Here is a 27,877-nt window from a genome sequence, read left to right on the forward strand (position 1 = left end):
TTCAAAATCTTCAAGAGAATTTCTGTAACATTATTAAATGTAAATCAAGTATGCAAACATATCCGGTGCTACTGTGCTAGATCAGCAGACAGTTCAACTGATTTCGTGCCAAAGAGCAAAGAAGAAAATCAGCAGTCAGAGATCAGCTCCATTACAGCAGTCCTAACACACGACACAGAAATTACATCCATTTCATAGTTTAACTTGTAAAGTATTAGAGCAGCAAAGAAAGCAAGCACTGACGTTTAAGGAGAGGTTAAAAAAAAGAAGCCAGACACTGGAGAAACATATTTAGCCCATTTTCTATGTTCAGGAAAGATGCTCCCAGGGTACTTTAGGAGGCTTCTTTCCCACTCTGATCCTCCCAGCTGGCAGGTAGAAATGATATAAAGTTTGCCCATTGCAGGAACCTTCTCCCTTGAGAAGAGCTGCAATTGTACTGCACGCTTACTAACTACTGGATGATAAGGAAAGTCCCTAAATCCAGGCACAGCACCCTGGCAAGCATCCCAGACTCACAAGGGTGAGGATAAAGAGAGAGGCAGGCACTTCAGCACCATGCCACTTGAGCAGAGCCTTCCCACACCCTCTGCTTTGTGCTATTTGCCAGTCCAGCCTCTTGGCTAGCGTACAGCAGGCGTTCAGTATATGGTTCAAGGCTCCATGCTATTACAGGCCTGTAAAGCTGCTGTGTTATGAGAAGAGTAAACTTTCATTAAGGATAGAAAGGAAAACAAAACCTTCCACTTTAGGAAAAAAAAAAAAAATTAAAGTTATTTGTAATGATTACATGAATTTGGGATATATGGTGATAAGGCAGCATATTCAGAGTACAATATACAGACTGGGTTTTTTTCCTTTTTTTTTTTTTTGGCGAAAGAAATCCTGTAGAATTCAAACACGTTAGGCAAAGTTTTAAGCTACACATTTAAAATCTGGCTCTACGGTTTTCCACGAGTCTTAAAATTATTCTTTTTCAAATGCATAGTCCTAAATCACTGGGTTGCAAAGAACTGTAATCAACATTTTACCTGTACAGGTGGCTCAATCATTATCCATGCAGGAAGCATCAAACTTGGGTTAAGAGGTTGAGTTCCTACACGAAAATAAATGCCACCACTGGTATCACAGGCCCAAACATGCTGATTTCCACAGGTCAAGTTGATCAGCTTTACAGCACCTAATAACAAAAGAGACTATTAGCAACCTGGCATTTTCCTTTCAAATTCAGCTAACAATGAGAACTTTTATTTAGATTTGATTATATTAAACTAGCTTTAAACACAATTGCCTACAAATGATTAAAAGTTAATACAACTTGTGAGAGAAAAAAAAAAATACCACTGGATACAATGAATAAAACCAACAGGTGGTGTATGTGAGGTATGTCTCTTTTAAATCTAAAAATAAATGTTTCAGTCATAGGATACTGCAATTTCTAAAGCACACTAAAAATTCAATATCAAAATAACCAAATTCAAGCAGGGAAACATTCTGTGACAAATGTTATCAGTGCCTAGACAAACTTTCACATGACCTAATGTGAACTTTTCTCTGTAGCTGGCCGTGCTTGTAGACTTTTAAAGGTGTTGATCTGCTAATACATTCAGCAAAGAACATTCCTAATGCTACCTGCACTTTAAAAATACAACAGCATACGGATTATGCATTTCAGTGCTAACAGCGTGACATCTGTAAATAAAGGAGATGATTTTCAAATGGATTTATATTCAACAGTGCACGTATTTATTACACCTATCTCAAAAGTGCAGCAGTACTTTAACCCTACATAAGTCAGCACAATGAAAACAAAGCTGCCAAATAGATATGCTCTGGAATTTTGGGGTGGTTTGGGTTTGGTTGTTTGGGTTTTTTGCACACCCAATCACACCCATCGATCTTACTATTAAAAGTTTGCAAAGATAGTAGAGATGCATACCTGATATTTTAGACTAAAAAGAACTGCTAGTTAACTGTCAACCGGAACTATTACTCTTTCACAATCATTTTAAAATAGCCATGTGATGTAATATACGTAACATTTGACTATTTTTTTTCTCCTCCCAGTGTTGGGACAACACAATGCTAAGTAATGGAAAACATGTTCTGCAGAAAGAGGGACTGAATCAGTACAGATACACCACAGAAGGAATGCCCTGGTCAGATTCCAAACTAAAGACTCTAAAAATAGGCCTTGCTGGTTGATTAAACATGCAAGCGCTGCTTGGGATATCCCATTCTTGGTAACAGTTCTCTCTTCAGTGATGTGAAATCTGGCAACAAATCCTAGTAAAGTGCATCAGATACAGCATTCCTTGAAGAGAGGGGTGCAATTTTATCCCACAGAGTGCAAGTTTAAAGCATTTATTTCTGCAGAAAGCACTATTCCCTGTCATTAAGGCTTGCCTGGGGAAAGAACAGGGAACAACAGGACTACACAGCTTTATCTCTTAGTTATCTGTAATAGTAAACAGATCTTCTCATTAACCAAAATTATTTAACTTTCTGAATCACAGGAATTCAAATTAATTCATCTTACCCCAAAATTTCCTTTAATCATAGAGCTTCATATTAAAAACAAATGACAAAACTATACACAAAAACTTCTACTGCTTGGGATAAGAACATTTAGAACAACTTTCTTTTGCAGGCAGGGGCTTGACATTCAGCTACAAAGTCAAAATCTTACTTAAAAACTCTGATTTTTCCTTCTAACAGAGTATAACTTGAAGTAATGGCTATGTCACATGATGTCTCAGCTGTTGAAATGTTCTGATCCAAACAAGCATCAGAGCACGCAAACATGGAATCACATATCACCTACTTGGCATAGCTGATATAATTTATGTCTAGAGTACAATCTGATATTAAAAAATGCAGCCCTTATGTAAACGTTTTGGGGTTTCTCCCTCCTCCCACTTACTGTTTTTACCATAGCAGAAGGTCATGGTAACCACATTCATCTACTGTTTAGAGAAAGTAGCATGATTCAGAGGCATTGCTCATTGTTGAAAGCTGAAGATATGTGTTTAGGTTTCTACTGTGTTTAAAAACCTTGATATCAGTAGTGGAACTCTAATCAAAGTAATTTACTAGATACTACTCCCAGTATAAAGGCAAGAGGAAGATAGTAGCAAACATAATATGAATATTTCAACATTAATGCTGGCAATCCCATCACTTTGATACAGAATTCCAAACTTCATTTTACAGCAACTTGCTCCCTTCCCTCCCCCTCTCAAATTACAGTCCTAATGTTTAAGGAGTAAACTTAAACATACACTTGAACAATAAGAATAGTTCCCCAATTTCTTCAGCCCCTTTAGAGCAAATAAAGGCTCTTTATTATAACCATAGATATGCACTATCTTGTTAGCAGTGATCTACAATACGCATTTAACTGGAGGAAAAATGCTTAAAACATCTTCACACTTAAGTATTAACCCACATTGGCAGGTAAAGTGGAGTGTTTGAAGGATTTCCTGAACCCAGATTTCTGCAATACCACCACAGAGAGCCATGAAGCTAACAGGGACAGCTGAATGTAAAGGCTGAACTTCTGAACCACTGAAGTTCACAAGTCAGCTAGCACCAATTACACTGATTTCCTTTATGAATACTTTGAGATTTTCAGACAATAGCAAGAAGTTATTTATTATTTCAGCTAAACACTTATTATCTAAACTGCTGGAAAGCAACAGTATCATGAGGAAAGTTTCAAACTCTACCAAGCAACATCAGAAGACGAGAGTGGACAAACCTATCCTGTAGGTCAGTGACGGTAAAAGACATCAAGCAGTGCTTAAACTATGGTACAATTAGTGATTTGGAACCAAATCATCAGATATTGAAAACTTGGTGTATAACTGGCAAACAAATTAATTTTAAAAGATGCATTTTAAAAATATTTCAATGAAGTATTAAAACTTCTATACTAAAATTGTACATGAGGCTTAAAGTCTGCCAGCTGTCTGCCTTTCCTTAACCCTGAAGTTAAAATTTTTTGTCTGTTCTCAGACCAGTCATTAACATTGCCATTAAAAATGGGAAAAATTGCAAAACAGCTAAATTATTTTTAAAGTGGTGCAAGAATAGTGCATAGTTTGAATTTCTTTTATCTTCTCTTGAAAGAGGAATGCAGGTTAGCATGAAGGTAAGAATGTTTTAACAGTCAGACTACAAAGAAATAAATCTAATTGGAACATTACTGATGAAGCTGACAAGTGGCCTGACTACCCCAGAGCCAAACCAGGAAAATATTTTAGTGATCAAAACATGGTCAACAACCTTGGTCTCATGCCTAACCAAATAAAAAGAGCAGTTAACCAGCAGCACACTATGCAGAATCATTAGATCGGTACAGACCTGAACGTGAGAGTGTTATCAGCTACATCACTTACGGATGATGCAACTCTTGGAGCACGATTTTTCCTTGACAGGATCCTAATGAAGCTTTGACTCTGTTTAAGAATGCATTTAACCACAAAATTCAGGGCCCTGTGTAAGGAACTGTCTAGGACCACACAGTCATGGTTACACTGCAGTACAAGAACTAGACTAGTTAAAGCTACTCGTACACCTGCACAGCACGGTGTCAGGTCAAGTTGTCTCAGACTGACAAACTCTAAGAAGCACATACACATACAAAGCATCTTGCAAACAGTAAACACACTGTCTCCAGCAAAAGGCTAAACAAAACATTCTTTGAAAGCCATTGTTGTTCCTCATGTTTTCCAGTCCTCTGCTGGAGGCCCATTATTATAAGGTACTATTTAAACCAGCAAATGCAATATTCCCTATCAGTAAACCAAAAGATACTTCTGAGGAAAAATATTGACTGCCTGCTAACAAAGTTAAGACACAGTCTACTCAATAAAAACATCATACCTAGTTGAGAGAGATCCAGTTTTGTCCAATGCATCCCTGTTGGACAGCTGGATGAAAGTGTTCTGATAAATATCTGCCCAAGACTATCCAAACCCCAAATGGCATCCTGGCAGGCAGAGTAGTGCACCATTTCAGAATCCGGTGGCAGCTGCACCGTAGAAGGACGAAACTGAGGATTCTGATCACTGACACAAAACAGATCCTTGTTGCTTTGGCACAGCCACAGAAAGCTTCCTATGGAAAGGACATTTCTGTTATTAAAACCATTTCTAAACCACTCTGAGAAAGCTTACAGATCTGCTTCTTCTGAAAAAAATGATCAGTACATTTGAAGACAAAACTAAAGCTTCTTAGCTATGTTCATAGGGTAAGAATATGAAATACAAATACGCATCCCAAGCCCTTATTCAGGCACCTAAACACTCCCTTTCTCAAATCAAGTAAGTAGTAAGTGATCTCATCTGAAGAAACATCTCATTTAGGGAAACTAATAGAAGACATGTGTAACAGTGCACTATCACTTCCCTTTATTCTTTTGCTGCTCTTTATCCTTGATAATTGCCTTTGAAAACCAGCATTCCTTTTCAGCTCTAAATCACACATTTTTGCCAATAAAGCTAGTGTACTTAGCTAATGCAATTGCCATCTATCGTAACTAGCTGTTGAATTCTTTAGCATGGTCACTATTTTACTGATAAAATTTTGCTGCAGTAACTGCACTGAGAGGTGTACTTGGTTAGTATAGGCATTTCAGCAAGCATGCTCCAAGATTCCACATTACAAATTCTGGCAATTCATGCTGAGGCAATTTAAGAAGTTACTGCTCCTAAAGGAGCACCTGTTTCTCTGTTGGATGCCACTCCACACCAAAGGTAGAACAGTGAATTATACACCTTTTTTTTTTTTAAATCTACTGGAGATTTACAGATGTATTTCCATCTTACTTCAAAATGTTTTATATCCCTGTATACAGAAAAGGCAACCAAATCTGAAGTAATTCAGGTTAATTACATCATCAATTCCACTCTATTTAAAAATCAGGTATTATATGCCTGCACTGCTGATTCACTAACCTTCTTTAGATGAAGCTGTGGAAGCCAACACAAAAATCCATTTTGAGGCAGAAGCAGTACCACGAGGCACAATATTATTCCAGTAAGTGCCTTGAAAGACAGAACAGAGTGGTATTAGTATAAAACTTAATTTTATATATAAAAAAAAATTATTTCAAATGTTACCATTTAAAATAAATTATATTGCAATCCATTATTAAACATCATCTAGACAAGATTTGCTATGTAAATCTTTCAAGAAGCTGCGGGGGCGGGGGGGGGCGGGAACCTCCTCCTGACACACGTACACGTATGCACACACACACAGAGAAAATTGGGAATGCAGAAAAAGAGACGATTAATGGTCTTCAACAGGAGACCAATTTGGTGACGAGGTTAAACAGACAATGTTCTAGGTCTGTTCTTAGTGTTTACCTGATCAAAGAAATGTACTAAATCAAAATTCTATTTTGAGAAATATAGCAATAAAAATAAATAAAGCAATTCTCCTATTATCACTGTAAAGCCATAACATTACTGTTTTGCATAGTCACACCGATCATGAACCAGACTCCACTGTGCTAGATATAACAGGTACAATAGCTTAAGGTTGCCTTTTTACCCCAGAGAAGAGACAAGTTTAGGTACTAAAAGGAGTAACGTGCACAATGAATTTTCCATCAAAAGTATTTCCCTTTAAATGGGAAAGTATAAGACCAAATGCTAAAGGAATCATTTCATTTAATTTTTAAACGTGGAGTTGTTTGTTAGAGCTGCCCTGACTCACCATGGATATTTTTTGTGGTGACAGAACTGTAGTTAGTTACTTTCTCCTATTTAATTTTCTTAACTTAAAAAGATGAGATGTAAAAGCACACAAACCTATTAAGTTTCCCTTTGCTACATGGAATTCATTTTTGCCTGAAGAGATCCAGACTCCACTGCTATTAACTCCAAGGAGGCTGGGTTGACACTGAAGCTGCTGTGACCAAAATGCCATTCGAAGTTTATCGGCCACCTTCTCCACAGGTGCCTGAGCTGCTGTTGCCACCGTATGAGTTGCCTGGATTATCGTTTGGAACAGGCTGCACTGGTCAAACACTACATAGTCAGTGATGCTTACCTGGGGGGAGGGGGACAAAAAAAAAAAAAATTCTTGAGAATTAGTTAAGCTTTTGGGTGAACTGCAGATTCTTTCATCAGAAAGCTTTTTTTGTGTATGTGCTTTATTTAGAAACCTTCAAAGTGTAGGAAGGAAAAAATAAAACTGTACATTTTTAAAAAGTAAGAGTCTTGATAACAAACCAGAACCAATACTACATATCAGCTTACAACTCCCTCCTACCCAACAACCCAGTTTGAATTCTGCATTTTAAAAAAGCCCTTTGTTTTGGGATGACTCTTCTCTCCCCCTAAAAAGATGTTAAACTCTGCAACCTAAGAGGTGAATTTTCAGCTTCCCAAAGGAAAACAGAAACTTGCATAGTCTACCAATTTAAATCACATCACAAAAACTTGCATATAATACTCCTTTGCAACAACTTCATGGGCTTTTTAATTCACAAGGCAGGAGGAGATTTAAATAAGAAATTGCTCTAGTTCTGTCATGGACAACTAGGTTGGCAACACTCTGGGACACTCCTAAAAAGTAAGGAAATGCTTAAGAGCGCAAAAAGCAAAGCAGTTTGCCAATAACCTCAAAGCCATGCTATTCATAATGCCCATATGCAAGAAGAGATTATATGTGCACATAAACTGAAATTCTTTCAACTTAGGTAGACGTGTAGTCAAAAAACTTCTCTGTGTAACTGTTTTTGTACCCTCTTCTCCCCCACACCTGTCTCTGGGGAAAATAAAAAAAAGCTGGAAAAAACAAAGGGTTGGGAATTCTAAGTCAGTACCTAGGAGTGCTTGCAGTAACTTTGTTTTTACCCACATCAACTGTGACTGAAGCAAGCAGCCCAACATGGTTCAAAGAAACCTCAACTGAATGGAAAAATGCGTAATAAAAGCATTTTTGCAAGGTTCCTTATTATTTATTTAAACTAGCTAAGGAAAAGGATGGGTATTGGAAGACAAGAGGAGAGACTGCATTCAGTAGCCAGTCTTGAACGCTCTGCCTAAACAGCATGTCCTGTTGCCACTGTTAAGACATCAAGCTACATGCACCATTGATGTGACCTGGTAGAGCATTTCTTGTGTTCTTGAAAACTGCTGTGATGCTGCTCTGGATGACCACAGGATGTTTTTTTTCCCCTTTTTTACAGCAGACGTGAAAAGGGATTTCTGCCATAGCCACACTGTGGTTTTACTATACTGAATAAAGAGCGATATAATATATCAAACAATTCATTGAATCTTGTCTTAGAATCTCATGGGAAAACAATGCAAATAATAAACCCAAGGTAAAAGACTAAACTGAAAGCAAAATTAAAAAAAAAATGCCTACTTGCCACCAATGGTTATCATCTCCTTGTGGTTTCTTTGAAACTATACCAGTTCTGAACCACAGGTTTCCATGGATATCCAAAGCCCATAATGTCTGCTGATCTCCAAGGGTTATGCACACTGGTTCCAAAGCTTGCATTTCACTGGAAATGCAAACAAGTAAAAAAAAATTAAAAATCTTACTTCAAATTTATGCTTACGGTATTTTAAGGAAGCTGTTACAATGCTAACAGCAGTTCAAAATGATTGAACTCAGTGTGGCTAAGCTCAAAAACACTTTTCATTTCAAAATTTTCACAGTTATTCAGTAATCCAAATTTTATTAGTTTGCGTAAGTGAAAAACATGCAACAGGAAAAAAAAAAAAAAGTCCTTCAAAGATCACTCGATATTCAAAACTTGGATATATAACAATAAAACTAAACAAAAACGATTTCATTCAGTCAATAAGAAATAAAGAGCTGTGTTCTCTAAGTTTTTGATAAAGCATCTTCATAAATGTATCTCCTCCAACTTCCTTCACCTATTCTGAGAACAATACTAGCAGTTCAGGGACCATAAACTAATTAAAAGTACATGCAAATTTCAGGTTTGAACAAGATGAAAAACCTAAGGAAAGATTCAGCAAGAGCCAAATACCAGGTTGGGAGGTTACACAAGTTAAAGCTTCACAACAGAAGATAAAAATCATATGACGACAAGAACTGGAATTTCTTCTTATACTTGCTTCAGGCTGATGTCACAAGAGAGACTATATTCTAGATTCTCAAAGCCAGCAGTAAACACTCCATGCTTTTAACTTCTATCGCAAATTAACTACCATGACTGTAGGATCAACTACAAAGCTAAATACCAATTATTTATTGGTACAATTACCCAGAATATTTATAAAATCTATCACTGGGAAGTGGAAAAGTATTATCCAGCTGTGTGGACAATCAAGAAAACGCTGAGATTTAATCTGAGAAATGCTGAAAATTTGAGAAAACGCTGAGAAAAAATTCACTTAAATATCTGGACAGCTCATTAAAGCCATTATGGCAAAGATTAAAGAAACTATATTTAATAAAAAAGTCATATTGACAGATATTATAATATCTTTTAAAAATTGTTCTCACTTTCTTAAACTCACGTTAACTGTGTCACCACCTCTGTTTATGGCAATTTCTTTCATTACATAGCAGTCATTCATCATACAGTAAAACATCGGTTACTCTGAATACAGCTCGACAAAGCCTAAAGGACATACATACACACACACACACACACACACACGAGTTCAGGTAACACTTTTTCAAACACCAAGGAGTTCCAGCACTGAAGACAATTATTTGTGTCATTCTGGATATGACGTTGACCCACCGGAGTGTCATTACCTGACAATATCACTCTTCCATTGTTCTCCTTCAGGACAAAAGCTGCGTACTCCCTCCCGGTATAGCAGGGCCCGCTGCTCACTCAATGCCCACACAACATTATTTCTGGATGTAACCTGCGACAGTGGATAAGGGCAGTCAACCTTTACTGCTCGGGCACAAGGACGATCCACACTCAGGCCTAGAAATCAAAAAAGGAGGATTGCTTTACAAACTTCGACTTTTTGCAACTCAAAGAAAAAGAGACAAAGCTACCCAACAAAAGAAAATGAGGAGAAGAATATCCCTGACATGCTAACACTTTTCATTTTATCACTAGATTGACTGTTCTTTCTATAAACTATTCATTATTTCCTCTAATATAGCTGAATTTATATTTTAAGAAATAAAACACTCTGTATCCCCTTCAACATCCTGCAGAGCACACAAATCCTGTCCTGTCATTTCTGTTCCTTTTCTCCCTCTAGTGTCAGTATCAGGAATCTCCGTTTATAAAACCTGTATTACACTTGACAGAAGCATCAAAGAAAGGCAGTAATGGAAGAACTTTTGCCCAAAATGTGCCAGGGAAAGAGGCAACCTGATCTGAATAGTGGAAGCAGAAAGAGCATGCCACAATGTGTAGCACTGAAAGGAGACGAGAGGTTCTGGTAGATTTACAGCCAGTTTGCACGCATTTATACATATAATCAAGAGCAACACGTCTTCTTCACAATTACACTGAAGCTTGATTTGCACGGCTGCATGTGAAACATCGCAAGAGACATAGCTTTTGCATAATCTTCTCATGCTGCCAAAGCAAGTATGAACAGACTCATCTGTATGATATTCTAAAGTAACAAGAAGAAAGCTCATTTCCAAACCTCTGAGCACACACTTTGTTACAGAAGTTAGACAGGACAGTGGCAGGAACGAAAAGATGCTGGAGGAACAACTATCACCAGTTGCCTCACATTAACAAGACAGACATACTGAGATTTATTTTCGGCATCAAACATTTAGAAACCTAGGAACAGCAGAATGTAAGCTGATGTAATCCAACCAATCTCTCATAGGGAAGAAAAATACTGATTCAAACCTCCACAGAGCCCTGTGTGACTGGCATCAAAAGTTCACTCTATCACCACTGTCTATGCTTGTTGACAATATGCACATGATCTTGGGCAGGCCACTTGATTTCTCTGTAACTACTAAACTTAATTAAAAGAAAATAATTTAGTAGAGATTCTTTGAAACACTGCTGTGTATTTGAACAGTTTTCTTTAATGATTAAGAACTTCTATATTGTGCTACATCAATTAAATCTACACGAGAAATTAGGAAAGTATCAGAATTAAACAGAAGATAAATAAGAATTTTGATAGCCACTCTGAAATGTTGTCCTGCTTTAGCGTGTCTCACTGTTTCCCCCTTACCTAGTCCTCCTCTTACCTCTCCAGTAATTCCTTCATCATGTTATTTCTAATTTTTCCTTGCCAATTCAGCTCTCTGTGCAAAGCTCGCATGCCAAAGAGTCCTTGATACTCTTCTCCCTTAACTCTAAAACTTGGAGCTCCATTCTTCATCCCAGCTCCTTGTATTTTGCCTGAATAATCTCTGCATAACACCTTCCAAATGCATGCTCTTCTAGTCACTGAAGCAAATAAAACTAAGGCCATGACTTCAGAGTTGCCACTGTGCTCTCTCTTTTTCTGATTCTTGCCTCAATCACACCCATTGCGAAGGCAGCTGTAAAGATTGCTGCTCCACAGCCCGTTTCGTTCCTCTGCTGGCTTTGCTTTCTCTATCACATAAAATACGTATCACTTGCCTATACTTCAAAGCATTTTATGATCTTCTGTCTCAGAATACCTTTCTTTCATGATCAAGTAGTAACTCTTACCTCCAATATATCTGTGTTCAAAACAAACAGCTTCCACTTTCCCCTACTCTGCCCCCCCGCACCTGAATTTCTCCTTAACAGCCACACACTATCTCATCGCCTTTCAAATTCCTTAAAACTTTGTTAAAATCCTTAAAGCAAGAAAAGAAAAGCCACTTAAGGCTCAGTTGTTTCAGTATACCATGCCATTTTCAAGACAATTATATTATTTCAATATTTTCTGCATTCCTTTTCCATTAATCTACATCCATCCCATATCCTTCCCATGTCATAAAGTCTCTATACCATATGTACTCCATGTGGCACAAAAAATAAGCGGCTATGAACTGGCTTTTCCAGCCTCCTTATTACACAGAATCTCACAACTGTTTCCAACTGTTTCTCAAGATAAAAAGGTTTCCCTGTGTCCTGTCTGTGGAGACAAACTAAAACAAATTGTGATCATTCCATAGACTTGAACTCTAATAATCTTAGCCCACAGAAATCCAAGAGCCTGCAATTAATTCAGATACCTGTTTGCAGATACAGATCTCCATTTGTTCTGATAATCCAGGCAGTGTCATCACTTAAAGCTACAAATACAGCCTGGGGTAAAGCCTCATACCAGTGGCGTTTTCCTTTTATAGTTACTTTTCCACAAGCAAATGCTTTGTTAGTCTTCTGTTCAATCTTCCATAGAAGAGCCCCTGTATGAGGAGTTAAGGGAGAACATAATATCACTTGGCAATTACTAGACATTAGTAGAAACTAATTAGTAGTAGAAACAGGTGATTTGTCCTATCTACACCCAAACTAATGTGAGGGGAAAGGCAAACTAGTAACATTAAACAAAAATGCAAGATTTAAAAAATGCTTATAATTTTTTTTTTTTACAAAGTACAACCAGAACAGTGGCTAACTTCTCTAGGAATTGCTGAAATGCATTTACCATTAGACTATGTGCGATTTTCAAATGTTCAAATGCAAGTCACTCCTCCTCAGTTATACACTGAAAACTAATAAACAAAACAAGTTCCCATGTCAGGGCTAAATAAGGCTACTATTAAGAGACTGAAGTGCATAGCTTGCTTCTGTACTCGTGTGGTACATCCTCAGTACATAAAAGAAAAAGGGTTAATTGTCGTACTTTCACCTTTTACATATACTAGTAGTATTAATAAGGTAAATCATAACTTCTGTGGACCTGTCAAGAGTGGCAAACACCTGAATAGGTGTGGTGTCCCACACCGCAGTGGGCAGTGCTATTACCTGCTCATTATGTAGCATGTCACAAGCGGACAAAACACAGAAATGCAACCGCACAAATAATTCTTGAGAACTTTTCCCCTCACTCAAATTAGCAAGGATAGTTCAGAAAAAGAAAACCAAGAGAAGACTGACATGTACTTTTAGAGATGACGGGAAGAAAAGTAGTGTCAAGGCAAGAGACTAAGTAAAGAAAATGCCTGAGAAACCTGTATTTTCACACAAGTCCTGAAACAACCTGGAAGGCCAAAAGTGACGCACGTTTAAAACCTGTTTAATTTTAATCCAACATAATCATCATTCCCAACCATCCAGAACAAACTCATATGCAAATGCACCAAAAATTAAGTTTTTTTTCTTTAGTATTAAAAAAAATAAAATCAAATCAACAAACCAACATGTACACAAAACCAATTCTACATTTGCAACAACAGGAAGTTTACATTTGGGAATCATAAGCAGTTCTGTTACAAAAAACAAGGTTTTGTATAGACAAGGACCTCTTCATTTATCTCTGCCTACCACTGAACTGCTGCTTCTGAAATTCACTTTAATCAGGCAGCCGCATGTTGAAAACTTCCCAAAATGCAACGTGAACCTGTTAGAAAGACAGCCACTTAAACTAGAACATGGTATGCAGAGGTAGTGAAGATGCAGTCATATCACTCAATATGACCTTTTTTCCCCCCCAAAAAAACCCTCAAACACACTAGTTTTACATGAAGCAAGTCCCAAACAACCAAGTTTCTAGAAGTACTGTATTTAAAAATAAACAAACAAATTGTCTACGTGGAAATTACATACACACTGAACTGTATCTGTAATCTCAGAAAAATTACATGTTTCACCTAATTAAATAAAAGCCGTTAATAAAAAAAAGTAAGAAAGCAAAAGAAAATGCACAATTCTATGAAAGTTTTATATTTAGGTGGTCCCAGGGGAGCAGAAGGCAACCAACCTGAGGGGGAAACTGCCACCTGCTGGACACCATCTTCAAACTTCTGCCACCGCAGCCCCGCCGCGGGCAGCGCGCTGCAGTACAGGCTGCCTCTGTAGTCCAGGCACCAAATGTACTTTTCTGAGACAACCAGGCTCAGGATGCCGTAACCAGGGCCAGAGTATCCCATCCAGCTCTCTGCAAACTAAAAAACTGTACGGTCAGAACAGTGTCAGGTTGTCTTCAAACTGCACAAGAAAATGGCTATATAAGCACAGCAGCTCCCATATTTTGATTAAAAAAACTAAAATTAAGGTTCTTAAGTACCTTAATCAATTAATAAATTTGCCTTGTGTAATATAAAACTACACCTATCCGTGTTGGCTAACATAGTACTGTGAAATAAGATTGCTAGAACAAAAGTTTTAGCAAAAAAACCCCAAAACCCTTCACACTCTCATCTACCTCCAGAAAGTGGAAAATCTTCTCTTATTGACTAAAGAACACATACTCAAAATAAATGGCAGGTCAAAAAGGAATACATAAAAATGTACAGTCTGTCTGTAGTCAGGAAATTATTTATTGTCTGTGAAGTGATGAGCAAAGGGAACAAGATAGCTGGAGTGCAGACACAGCTAAATATCCAACTCTGATACTCTCTGTATAGTACAGAAGCCATGTATTGCAGAAGTTTGGCTTACAGACTGCTATCTTAAATTTTGATAGCTTGCATGAGGTGAACCCAAGCACTGCATACATGACCTGTAATGTAAGCATCCGTGGAGCTTTACTAAACATTCCAGAGAATAACCTGAAACTAAAAGTCTTCTACACTTCGGGCTGCAGTTGTTACTAAATAGGACACCATCAACCTGTAACTCAAGGTTTATCAACAAATATTTGGTTGATTTCAATACAAGGCTGTTATAGGTTAAAAAAAAAAAACAACAAAACCAAAACAGAACCAACCCCAACATAGAAGAACTGTATTTCCTTCTTGAGATTTCTGCTAAAACTCCCAGTGATTTTGGCAGTTTTGCAGATTTTACAATTAATTTTAGTACTTCTTTTCTATAGTCTATTTGAGAATTACTATTTCTGGAAATGTTCACCCACAAAATAACAATGAAGGAAAGAGGGATAACAGAAAAAGCAAACATGTCAACATTCTAAATAGTACTAACTGCTGTCCAGGACACAAAGAAAGACCAATCCTTATTCTGAGTATTTACAGGCAAAATGATCCTTGACCAGAGACCAGCCACGTGAGATAATCATTAATTCCCCATGAAGACAGTTGCAGTTGGGAACAGCATCGTCCAGAATTTGATCTACTGGAGACCCAAACAAGGAGCAGTCTTTGAGCATGACTTGGTTTTACTGCTCACTCGTCAATGGATGCATTTATGACAGCATTTTTGTTGAGCTGGGAATAATACAGCCAGTGTAGCTTCTTCACATTGTAAGCATACATGAACCATTCTGAAGTCTGATACATCACATTTCCTAAGAGTTACAACACATATTGCTGTTTGGCTTTACTCTTTACTTATTCACTAAAATCAAGTAATAAAAGAAATTGCTGTCCTAAAGAGGTAAAGGATAGTAATCACATGAATGTTTCTTTTGAAATGCTGCAATTAAGTATTTTAACTAAACTGAAAACATATACCTGATCAGATTTTAACAGCACCATCTCGTCTAGGCTTATCTTGACCACATCCTGGGAACCAGGCCTAGGACAAATTTCAGGCATACTAGTCTCCGAGGATGAATATGGTAATCCATGTCCATAAATATCCTCTTCATCACTTGAGGCAGATTTCTCAGTCTTACTTGCATGAGTGTCTGTTACCCATTCAGCAGCACTAGTACTAGATTTAGCTTTGATTGCACTTTCAAAATTCCATCCAGAAATGGAAGTGGTATCTGAACAAACATGTCTGGAAATGTCAAAGTTGAGCACAGAAGGATCTGCCAGAGCGCTCTGTATTAGAGAGAGCTGCTCTTGGTCCTCCCTACCAGTTTCATCACTTTCCTTTGGTGTCAGTGATGGCTGAACATTAAGTACACTGTCACATTCCAAAAACATCTGGTCTGCAAGGGCTGGCTCTTCAAAAGATTTTTCAGTATCCTGCAACTTCATTTCATCTAAATTTTCATCTATTTTACACAGTGTAGGAAAATCCTGCTCCTCCTCTTGGCTCAGCTTTCCAAGACAGCATTCATTGCTTGCAGAAACCACACTACCATTATATTCACCACCAACACTGCTTGTCAAGTCTCCTGTGAGGATTAAAGGAGAGACAGATGTCAAAGTATCTGTAACAGCTGAAGTACCCATGCCACTGTCACTGTTTGGAAGTTTCTGTATATCAACAATATCTCCATTTTCCTCATTAATTAGGACAGTTGCAGACTCAGGAGACTGCAGGACACTGAAAGTTTCTGAACCATTATCTTCTTGCAAGATTGTATGGGAGTCCATGCTGAACATGCTTTCCTGATCTGGAGATCCAGTACTCAGATGATCAATGCTGCCACTCAGTAGGCTGGAAGTCATGGAAAAGGTGTCTGCATTCAATGAATGTGGACTATCACCAGAAAGCTGACGCTCATAAATCGGTGTTCCTTCCAGAGAGCTGTGGTTTTTCCTGGTCCCACTTTCTGTTCTCACAAAAACCAAAACAAAAAAAAAAAGGGGGGGGGGAATAGTATTAATAAAATCTGTTACATTTTGATGCAAAGTAAGAATTTTAAATATTTTTATCACTGGAGGAAGAACAGTTAAATCTAAATTTTGACATACTGATTTTTTTCAACTTCAACACTAAATGATACATATAGAGCAAAAAAAGTCTTAATAGCAAAACATTCTGAAGTTGTAATACCAACATAGTAAACTATTAGCATAATCAAGTACTCACACTATTTTAACAAACAAAAAAACACGGCTAAGACACTGTCAAATATTCTAAACAGGATGAATAGATATTACACAATTACAACATAAAACTGGAAGCGAAGCCCACTGTATGTTACCATTAACCCATACATTAGAACCTTAAGCATGTTTACAAAAAGCAAATCAAAATTAAAATAATAAAATAAATAGATCTAAAAAGACTTCATCAATTTATCACATACAAAACAGGCTTTCATCTTAAACATAAATGGCCCTGCACAATGACTCAAATATCTCAAGAGCATGACAATATAATACAAGCAAAGCATGTCAAACACACACACTCGCTTGTGTGGAACATCAAAAGTGACATGCTCTAATAATGAGCACTGGCAGGGAAAGTTTTGCTAGACTTACCTTGTTTCTTCTTTTTTTTCTTTTTCACTTTAATTGGCTTTACAATGAGCTCTTGATCAAAATCTTCAGAGCTGATTGTGCTGAACCGTTGTGAAGAAAGTTGACCTTCTCTCTGAGGTTCTGAAAGCTGTTCTGCACATACCATAAAGCTAGAGCCACTGTCCACAGAATTTACTGAACTGCTCCTGCTTCTTGATTCACTTACCACAGAGCAGCCCCTTTTTCTTATTTCATTGCTCAAGTCTCCCGTTTTATCAAAACTTTTCTCTGATAGTGTTGGAGTTTCCACATCATCTTTCACTGAAGAATGAGAGTCATTTTTCTCACCCATAACTGAAGAGGAAGTAACCATTTCTTTATTTGCTTCCACTGAAGGGCTAGATGATACAGATGCATTTACTGATACTGGGGTCAGCAATTTAGGACTCATGTCTGTTAAAGTATTTGGCAATTTTGGATTCACATCTGAAACTGACCAAAATAAAAATAAAAGTATAAATACTACTGTGTCAAGTGAGTAGAGGCATAGTGCTTGGAGAGTACCGAAAGAAGAGAAGCTTTATGCAATGGAACAAAGTGTTCTAAGTTTGTAATATTTCAAATATATATATGCACACACACAATGTAAACTTCATGTAAGCAAATCTGTATGAAATAATTTTAGTAAAATCAACCCCCCAAAGCCTGTATAAAACTTCAATTAGGAAAATTCTGAATTTATGTTTATGTATGAAGAACAGTACAGGTCTTAGCTTGGAAGACCCATTTATATCACACACAGAAGTGCCACCCTGTATCTTCAACTTCTTCATTTAAACATACAGTAAATTGAAAAAAATCAATTAGAAGAAATTATGCTTCAAGAAGGATCCTTTCAAACTATACTTGGAAGTTAAGATTAAAATAATAAACACCCCCTAGAAGTTTGTGAGTAAAAGAACTGCTTAAATGACTAAAGCTATTGCTAATATGCAATGCTAAAGAAGTTCTCTAGCATTCAGTGAGATTTCATAGCATATTTACTAGCATTTTGCTAATACAAAGCTAAGATGGAGTATTTTAAATGCGTAATACTCCTTCTGTGAGTATAATATGCTGGATAATGGTGTTTACTATCTTTATGATTGAGAAATCAGCCAGCACCATCATTAAGGAAGTATTATTAATCCCTTTTAGAGAGTTCTAGCAACATAGATGCTAAACTCAAATGGCAACAAATAAGAAAATAAACTCAAATTCTTTTTGGAATTTTAGTGAGTATTGTTTGGGGTTTTTGCCAGGTCTTTCTTTTTCATTTCTGGGAAGACTGAGATTTCCTCTGGAATGTGGGTGGCAACAGGTGGCACCGAATCAACATAGTCAGGTATTTCCAAGTCAGACAACTGAGATTGATCAGCAAAGAGCTAACCACGATAGGAATCCAGATTGCTTCAGAATCACGGTTTAGATTAAGGTCTCAAATGCACAGATTAGAGATGCCTGGCTAGGATAATGCTGATCCACTCACCAAAAAAAGGAAACCATAATTAATTTCTTAACGCCTCCTTCTCACTGCAGCCAAAACAGAAGCTCAGATGAGCCGATAAATCAGATCTCTAAATATAATTTGTAGAAACAGATCAGTAACTCCACAGAACCTGGTAGGGTGTTTTTTTTTTTTGCAGGGGTGGGGTGGTGGTTTGGGTTGGTTGTTTTTGGGTTGTTGGGGTTTTTTTGTTTTTGTTTTCTTCCATGTTCCATGAGGTACATGCTATAGTTTTCTAACTGTACAAACCTATTGACGACAGTCCTTCAGGTCTACTTGAAATTCTTATTATGTCTCTATCTCCCTTTAAGAGAAAAATCTCATTGTTGGTACAGGACACAGACACAATATCACCATATCCTTCCAAGCCACCAATCAAAGCCTATAAAGAGTCAACACAGAAAGAAATAATTGGCATCAGATTAACACACTCCGGACAAGATGATGCTCTAACAAAATTCTTCAGTGGAATTTAATCAACATACATAGTTACAGAATAAAGATTTTATCTTATCAAAAAGAAAGAAAAAAAGAAACAGGAAAGAACCCTTTAATCATGATGTAGCTCATTTTTATACTAATTTTAATTCCATAGATCTATTAATTTTCTCTGTCCAAAGTAGCAGCAACAATATAACAACTTAAATAATATACAGTTTTGTGGCATAAGAGAGACACAGTACAAATGTTTAATACCATTTAGACAAAAAGATATTAGCTTGTATTCACTTTCATACGCACTTTTAAGACGACAAAATAGCTAACAGCTCACTCTATGTCAAATAAAATTTAATACTTGTTTTTTTGCAGACACCAAGTGTAGTAGAAGGGAGAGAATTAATACTTCCAGGCACATTTTATAGGCCTAAAACTTCTTTTTGCATTATCTACTAGATTTTACATCTATATATGCTTTGCTAAGTATCAGAATTGATTATGATGTTAACACCTGGACTGAAAACTTTAGATATATTTAATTTTTATATATATAGAGTTAGTTTGCAAGTTTATCACTGCAATGACAACCTGAAGAGGGAGAGAATAAAGTCTTCTTTGTCAGGTTTAAACATGGATTTAAATCATAGAAGCATAATGGATAACCCAAAGAGAGTCTCGCGGCATGAGCAAAAACAAGTAAGAAGCAAAATATGCACCCACAAGATTTATCTACCTGGTTCACAGTGTCTAGTAAGTAGATGCTGTATTCATTCCAGGTCAGCACCCATCCTTCTCGGAAAAAGCATGAAACAAGCCCAAGGTGTTTCTCTGGGGAGCTGTAACCTCCTCTGTCAGGTGGTTCCAAACGAGGATACAGTTCAAAAGTTTTTATTCCTCCAGCAAATACATCTTTCAATATGAATGTGGCCTGAACAGTTCCGTGAACATCAGACTTCCAGAGACGAAGCCCAGGTCTGGCAGCAAATAGTGTCAGGTCACTCTGTTTACACAGGCCAGGTATAAAACATGCTCCAAATTTGCCAGTGCTAAAATGCAAAAGAATTTATTTTAAAAGCTATATACTCAACTTAGAAACAATTCTGAAAACTAGTGGCACAAATTTACAAGTGCAAATTATCAAAAATAAAAGTTCTGTTCTTTGACTAAAGTAGTCAGTCAAATGTCTGAAGTACAAATTTGGTTACAGTAAGACAAGAACAGTGCTTCCAAACAACAACAGTTTTCCCTCAGCTTTAGATGTCAGTACATCTATTAGGTAAGTTAAATGACGACTCCTAATAAGCTTCACAGCCATAACTGTATTCTTTGTCCATCTCTGAAAGACCCTACTATGCAGTTATCCTTCTCCCAGAATAAAAACCAAGCAAAACACTACAAACTAATGCTAAGAAACTGATAACCTCTGCTTGCAAGAAGCAAGGAACAGACGTCAACTGTTAAAAATCTTCATCTCTCATGCACAAAAACACTATTACTCTATCACCCAAGAAAATCCCTCATACATAAGATGGTCCTTGGTATTCCTCTTACTATTCGTATCCCTGAAAGATAAATTTTAAACCTTCTTTCAAGCGTCAATTTCCTCTACTTCCAGATACAGTCAGTCATGCTGGTCTAAGACTGGGTTCCCTCTTCCTTCATATCTGAGAGATTACACAATAGAAGATGCCAGAAGGTCATACGAGAAGTTCCCAGCTTTCAAGTCAACTTGAAGTGCTTGCTATACATTTTCCCTTATAATTCACTTCATTGTATAAGAAAAATTCGGACACTGACTTGTTTTTTGCATCAGATATTACATCACCCATTAGATGGACCCGATTACAACGCTTGCTCACACCAAGTCACAGCAAACCAAGAGGAACTGCAGTAGAAGTTTGGCAGTTTAAACAATGAGAAAACATCTTAAATATTTTTTTACCCAAGAGCCCTGAAAACATGGTTGTAGCATATTTGCAACCATGTACTTTCTAAGGAGGCAGAATTGCCATTTCATGTTTGAGCATGCATAGCTACTGTAACTAACTTTTTATGAGCTGACTGCTGTGTTGTATTAATTTCATTGCTTAGACCGCTCTTTCTGTAATCCACTCTGAAAAGGTAGAATTAATAGATGTGCCTGCATCAAGATTTTATGAGGGTTACTTTTTTCTGGGCTGGGCTCCAACTTGCTTGACAGATTTCTCTTCTGTGTAAAAAAGTACAGTCCGTTGTAAAGTAGAGACAAGCAGCACTTTCTGGTTGTAATCCAACTGGACAATCGAAGATGGCTCTTCCAATACAAGGCTGGAGTTGCAAATACCCTTTTAGAGATATATGCAATTAATGAAAGTCAACCTTTCTAAACATATAAGGTAATAAGTAACACTTCAAAGAAATTAATAAGCCCAAGAAAGAGAAAACACCCAAACAAAAGCTTTTGAACTACTGTTGCACAAAGTTCATAACGAATGTGGAGTTCCTTTACGCAGGCAAGAGGGGAGTTAGATTGTGTGTACCACAGTGGCACACTATGAAATTCAATTTCTCTTGGAATATTAGCTAACATTTTTCACTTGAAATCAAGAGACACTCTAGGACACATTTTCTTCCTTCTCCACTGCCAGGTCATGCAATGCTGAGACAATCGTTAAATTTGGAAATGTTAAACCTTTCTGTCAAAACAAATGACGGACAGTCATAGGTACATCAGGATAGCTGTTGTTTAAACTTTTCTCTCATATAGAAATTGAGGTTAGTACTTTTTTGGTTGATGTCTCAGATCTGTGTTAATTAACAAGACATTAGAAAAATTCCATTTACTGGTAACATGCTAGTCACCTAGTGGAACCCAAATACTACTTTCGTTCTACACTCTAGACTGAGATGCTGAACAATTCTGACAAAACTACTTCATCAATATAATGAATCAGCAAGATCACATCATTCAAAAGTACCCTTTCCAAGCAAAAGAGAAAGTACTAGCTGAAAGCTAAAGGAAGATATGATAGTTATTTCAGGCAGCAACCTGATAAAGTGAGAAGGATCACCACTTTTTTGGATATATATTATTTTTTTAAAAAGGTAAGGCAGTTGCAAAGGATATCCAATGGTTGTCTTACTGGGTGTGTACACACTTGGCCAAGTGTACACATACCAATAAAGCAGTCCAACTAAATACATGATACTAAGCGATTAACTAACTCCTAATATTTAAACACACAAGCATTCTTTCAGAAAATTGTAAATGGGAATTAAGGTCTCTATAATAAATGCTCACTTGGTCTAGGTCTAGGGCAGAGTAGACAATCTTCCCTTTGTCATCTCCAGAGAATAATTTCATTCCATTGGGACTCCAAGCTAAAGCTGTAATGCTACTTTTGTGGATACCAGCAACATCAAATCTCCGAAGCTGTGAAACAATACCAAAGCAATACAAGAATGAGGGGAAGAGAAAATGGAGACCCAAAGACTATTCAGTGACTCTGACTGATAAACTGGAGATCAAGTACAAAAGTGCAGGTCATTCTAATTCTCATTCACCACAAAAAAAAACCCTAAACAAACAATCAAAAAACCCACCACCAAATAGCTCAGCCAGTTATTACAAATGAGGAATTTCTCAAAAGCATTTTTGATTAAATACATCTTTTGTAATGGAAAGCATGCTTTAAGATTATTGCTTTTATAAGCTTTACATATGAAGCCTAAAACATATTCACAGATATTTCATCAGGCAAAGTTCTCTGGTTTTCACTATTAGAAAGACTCACACTAACACTCTACTAGGATTCGCCATAATACACCTCAGAGAAGTTTAGCCAAATGCAAAGATTTACCTGTTTGTTTCTTCCAGGTAATGAAGACACAAGCTGAAAAACTGCAACCCGACCTGAAGCTGTACCAACAGCAACTAGATCATCGAAACAACTCAACAGCTTTACAAAAGTAATAGATTCACACTTCCCCTGTTGAAACAAACCATACATAAAACTTGCAAAGTTAATGAGAGACAAACAGCAACTCAATTCTGAGCAACTCAGCTTCATTAGAAGAGACATGAGTAAAAATTAGTATTTACCTCAAAATTGTATTTTTTCATCTGGTTTAAATGTCTGCAGTAGAGATAAAGCATTCCAATGCTGCTCCCCACAGCAATGTAGTCTCCATTGGTATCAAGTGCTGTGAGATATACCACAATAGAGCGAAAGCCTTTTTGGACTTTTGCAGGAATGGCATTGAGAAGATAATACAAGGGACAAAACTCCTTAAATATAACCGGTGAAGCCACAGATGCCATAGCAAGCATTGATTGGCATCAGCAATTTTAAGGCTGAAATTAACACATCTACTTGACCACATAAGGAAATCTGAAAGACAAAAGCAAAAGACATGTCATTAACTTCTTTGGAAAGAATAAATGGTTAACAGAAAGACACCATTTAGCAAGTAGGAATGCAGAAATCCTCAGGTTTTGTTTTGTATAAAGAAAAAGCAAGTTACACTCTTCTAGTGAATGTAAATTATTCTTAAAAGAACGTTTTTCTTAAGACTAAGCTTCCTTCTTAGGTTCAGCCAATATCTAGGCATGTATGGTAACCACTAAGTATGGGATAACCATTTTTTCTTGCAGCTGTGAGCTCATCAAAGTGAAGAAGAAATACTGCATTTGAACTCGTCTGGCTAGTGAAAGAACCATGACACTGAAGAGTCCATGTAGTATATTTCTTCATCTATCTCTACTCTCAAACCTCCCAGAGCTGAGAGCATGGGATATTCACTGTGTTAGTGCCATACAATCAAAGTGTCAAACGAGTATTTATGCTCAACTCCTTAATGTCCCGCACCCCAAGAAAAACATGGTTGAGAAACAATTCAGTTAGAGCTACATCTGCTATATAGTCAAAACCAACCAAAAAGTAAGAACAGTGTGGGAAGAACGGGGCAATGCAAAAACGAAAGAAATTCCAGTTTGACAGACACAGGAAAATATCCATGTAGCAACTGAATTTAGAAAGGTAAGTTAGCAAACAGAAAATGTACCATATGCCCATGATATCCTTTACAATTAAGCAAATAATTTCATGCTGATGAGTGACACTGTAAATATACTTAGGGGACAATTCTGGTATCTTTCTAAGAATAACAGAAACCAAGATTCTGTTTGCCTCCTTCAAGCAAAAGTTGTAGTCCAAGCTCATCATAGTAATAATGTACTGGGATCTTCAGAAAATGGTGATATGACCATGATGTACGTAAAAATATTTTTAAAAAATTAAACCCAGTAATTTTTCTCATCGTGCAGAGACAGCCTTAACACGAACATTTTGTAGCAGTAGCTATTCTCATGGATGGCTCTGGAACATGGAAAAGGAAAGAAACCTTCACTTCTTGAATTTTATTTTGCCACGAGCAAGTTCAATTAACAGAATGGTTTGGAATCTGCCAAAAATACTTGCAGATTTCCAAGACAAGAACTCTGGATATCTGTAAAGATTAAAGTTTTCTACAGTTATTTAAGCTTGTAACACTGAAGATTTTCTTAAGCTTCGGCAGAGTTATAACTTCCTTAGGGAAATTAAAAACAGAAATATGCCAATTAAAGTTAGAAACACTTCTAAATGCTCAAAATTATTCTGTAAAATATTCCTACTGCAATTTGTGTGATATGTCCTACTGTGCCTAGTTTTTATTTCTCTAAGGATGGAAAATGGTATTTGTTTGGCAGCTTCACACATTGCTTACGGTGTATATCAACTAAATCAGAAAAAAATATAGCTGCTCTAGTTTAATATCTCCATTAACGTGAAAAGCTCCAGTGTCTCAATTTTCAAACTATTTCAGTTATGCAAGAGGATTCAGCACGCTGGCTTTGGGCCCTGCAACACTTGCACAGCAACATACAATTCCACTAAATCCAAAGGGATTACTGGCATGACATTACCCATTCAAGCCCAAGTTAGAAAAGATCACAGGAATGAAGATTGGTTACTGGACCCATATTTTATCTGTGTTACAAAAACTGCCAGTAAAAAGCTAGCAACAGTTATTAGCTGTTCTTAATTGTGATAAATTTTACTGATTGCTTTTACTTCTACTACTGATCTTAGAAATTAATTCCACTCTCCTCCAGTGTTTACTATGCATCATAACACCCAATCAATAAAATATCACAAGGATGAGCTGATTAATGTGTCCAAACTATTTTTGAATGAAGAGTTCCTTTCAGAGTTGTTTGCTAAGTTGACAGATAACCTCAGTGCATCACCACCCTTTTACAATATTTTCACACACCATCTATTTCCTATCCTACATATTAGTTCTCCTGCCCTTTCCCTCAGCATTTACTACCTTCTATCTACAGTTAACTAAATAAAAAGAGAACCGAATGCTAAAGTCTCGTTTGCTGCTCTAAACGTGCTGCTTTGCCAGCTTAGTAATTTTACTTGCAGTCTTTGTCCTGAATCTCACATGTACAAATCTTCTTCTGTCTAATCTCAACTTCTACCAGTCCCCAGCTACTGTCTCATGAATTTCACATATTTTAAGACCCCTTTGTCACTCCTACAATTCACATCTGTCATCATCCAAAGCTGCTCTTGTAGCTGGAACCATCTCACGCTCCCCAGTTGCCAAAGGACTTTGCCAGTCCTCAAAATTCTCTCTCTTAGCTTCTATCACTTACTCTTCCAGCTCAACTAAACTGTTAAAAACATAGTAATTCATTACAAACTATGGAATTATGGAAATTTGTATTATCCAGAAAAAGACTATTACTCTTTCCTCTACAACAACCCTATCTGCAACCTGATGCATGTATTTTAAGTTTACACTTAATTTAAAAAGGGGGGGGGCAGGGGGAAGGGAGAGTTTGATAGTGTTCCCCCCTGCCCTGAAAACATTTGGAAGAATTATTTTTGGTCATTTACTAGGTTAAATTAAAAAAAATGCTGTCAGGTTAGGGTTCTCACTCTTCATAAAGTTTATATACAATCTTATTTCAATCTTCTCTCATGGCAAAGTTGTAAAAAAAATGAAATTAACTTTTGTTCTCTATAACCCATTCACCCTGTACACTCAAAAAATGTATTAATAAACTGTAATTTCTTGCCATCATACACAAATTAGTTTCATCTTGAGTGGTTTACAGACAAACAAAACACTTGCACTGCTTGTGTGAAAACATATAACTGAAAGCTCAAATCACCACTTTACTAAAAATAGTGCTAATTAAGTAACTTCATCTACACCAAACAAATGTATAAAGGACTAGGGAACTGCAATGTGGCCTATATAGTCAAAAACTCTGAACAATATCACAGTTCTCTGCTTTTGACCCTGAAGTGTTCAACATCCCCTAATTACAGGTGTGTATCACACGTAATCTCCTTCTCTTTATTAACAGCTTTAGGATTATTTGTTGTCTGTTTTTCCTACTTCATTAATCAAAGGCAAACAGTGGATATAATCTATTTTCTCAGACAGATTTTGCAACTGGATGCACATGCTCACTCTGTGTCAGACACAGTTATTCTGAAGTACGTAACAGCCGTACAGGGCAAATCAGCTTGTGCTAAGCAGCTATCCTGCAGGAGAGATAAAGTAGAGAAAAATACCTTATGTTGCACATCAAAAACAATCACCAGGCAACGAGAGTCCTTCCTTCTCAACTTGCAAAGTTCACAACAAGTTTTTAAATATTGCATTCAAGGCCATGTTTTGAAAAGCAAACTTCTAAAAATTTTCTCTAGTCTCAGAAACAGGAATAAGGCTCAATGCTGCCTAACAGAGGCAACTAAAGCGAAAGATAATCCCATGGCTAAACAGATAGGCAGTGGTTAAAGGTTCAGTACCAGGCTATGCCACAGATTGACTGCAGGAGGCTAAAGCTGACACTGCATTTCTCTGAGCCCAAGTGTCCTGTCTGTACAAGAGGGACAACAGCTCTTTTTTTTTTATTCTTTAGCATAAAAAACTTAAAGTTAAGCTCTTCAGAGCATGGACAAACTCATATATATGACCACAGCTGAACACAACAGTGACCACAGCTAAACACAGCAGTCTCTGATCTCAGCTAGATCCCACCAACTAAAAAGAAAAGCGGTTTTATTTTCTAATACTTCTCATATTTTTAGCCTAAGGAGCAGGCTACCCAACTGCCATGTCCCCAGAGCTTTTCCCAGCGAACCACTGCCAGGCAGAGGGGAGAACACAAATTCACAGCCCGCTGAAACGAGGAGCTCCGCTTCCACGCAGCCCGTTTGCAGGCAGAGGACCACCCAGCACCAGCACACAGGTCGCGATTACCTGATGAATATGCCTGTCGCTCTACACGGCTCATGAGATGTCGCATTTTCGGGTCGAAAGTTTGTTTTGAAAGTAAAAAACAAAACACAAACCTCGGTGACGGAGGCGGAAAGGATAGAAAAAGGAGTACCTGGGGTCACTGCCCATGCAGGTACACCAAGGGGGGCAGCGGAAACCAGGCTTTACTCTGATGGTCTCGGGACACCCAGTTTCTCTGGGAAGCCTTCCTGCCTTGAATGCATCTCTGTATTCTGGCAGATGTTTCAAACCATTTCTGCGTAACACTCTGCTTTCTAGCACTTAAGGGACTGCAGCTCCTGACAGGCGAGGAAGAATACAGCCGCGGGCTGCCAGACGGACAGCCAGCAACGCCGCCTCTCCTTCCCGCCGGCTTTACCTCAGCTTATGCCGGATTTACCCGCCCAGACCCGGAGGCCCAGCCGGGGCGGGGGGGGCGGC

General features: G+C 37.4%; 1 protein-coding gene across 1 annotated transcript in view; it reads right to left on the reverse strand.

Moving 5' to 3' along the window:
• The window catches only part of TECPR2 (tectonin beta-propeller repeat containing 2), a gene marked incomplete at both ends in the record, with an annotated part of 37,805 nt that extends 14,385 nt beyond the window's left edge, over positions 1–23,420 (reverse strand). The window contains 16 exons of the mRNA XM_082000701.1: positions 1,032–1,180; positions 4,888–5,117; positions 5,957–6,050; positions 6,822–7,062; positions 8,389–8,530; positions 9,763–9,943; positions 12,157–12,330; positions 13,848–14,031; positions 15,499–16,493; positions 17,149–17,613; positions 18,923–19,055; positions 19,845–20,157; positions 21,278–21,435; positions 22,392–22,523; positions 22,951–23,079; positions 23,193–23,420. Of these exons, the coding sequence (XP_081856827.1) occupies positions 1,032–1,180; positions 4,888–5,117; positions 5,957–6,050; positions 6,822–7,062; positions 8,389–8,530; positions 9,763–9,943; positions 12,157–12,330; positions 13,848–14,031; positions 15,499–16,493; positions 17,149–17,613; positions 18,923–19,055; positions 19,845–20,157; positions 21,278–21,435; positions 22,392–22,523; positions 22,951–23,079; positions 23,193–23,420 (3,948 nt within the window). The remainder of the gene's footprint in view (positions 1–1,031; positions 1,181–4,887; positions 5,118–5,956; positions 6,051–6,821; positions 7,063–8,388; positions 8,531–9,762; positions 9,944–12,156; positions 12,331–13,847; positions 14,032–15,498; positions 16,494–17,148; positions 17,614–18,922; positions 19,056–19,844; positions 20,158–21,277; positions 21,436–22,391; positions 22,524–22,950; positions 23,080–23,192) is intronic.
• Positions 23,421–27,877: the final 4,457 nt, after the last annotated feature.

The sequence above is a fragment of the Phaethon aethereus genome (assembly GCF_964289735.1).
Source record: "Phaethon aethereus genome assembly, chromosome: 5".
Taxonomy (NCBI): Eukaryota; Metazoa; Chordata; class Aves; order Phaethontiformes; family Phaethontidae; genus Phaethon; species Phaethon aethereus.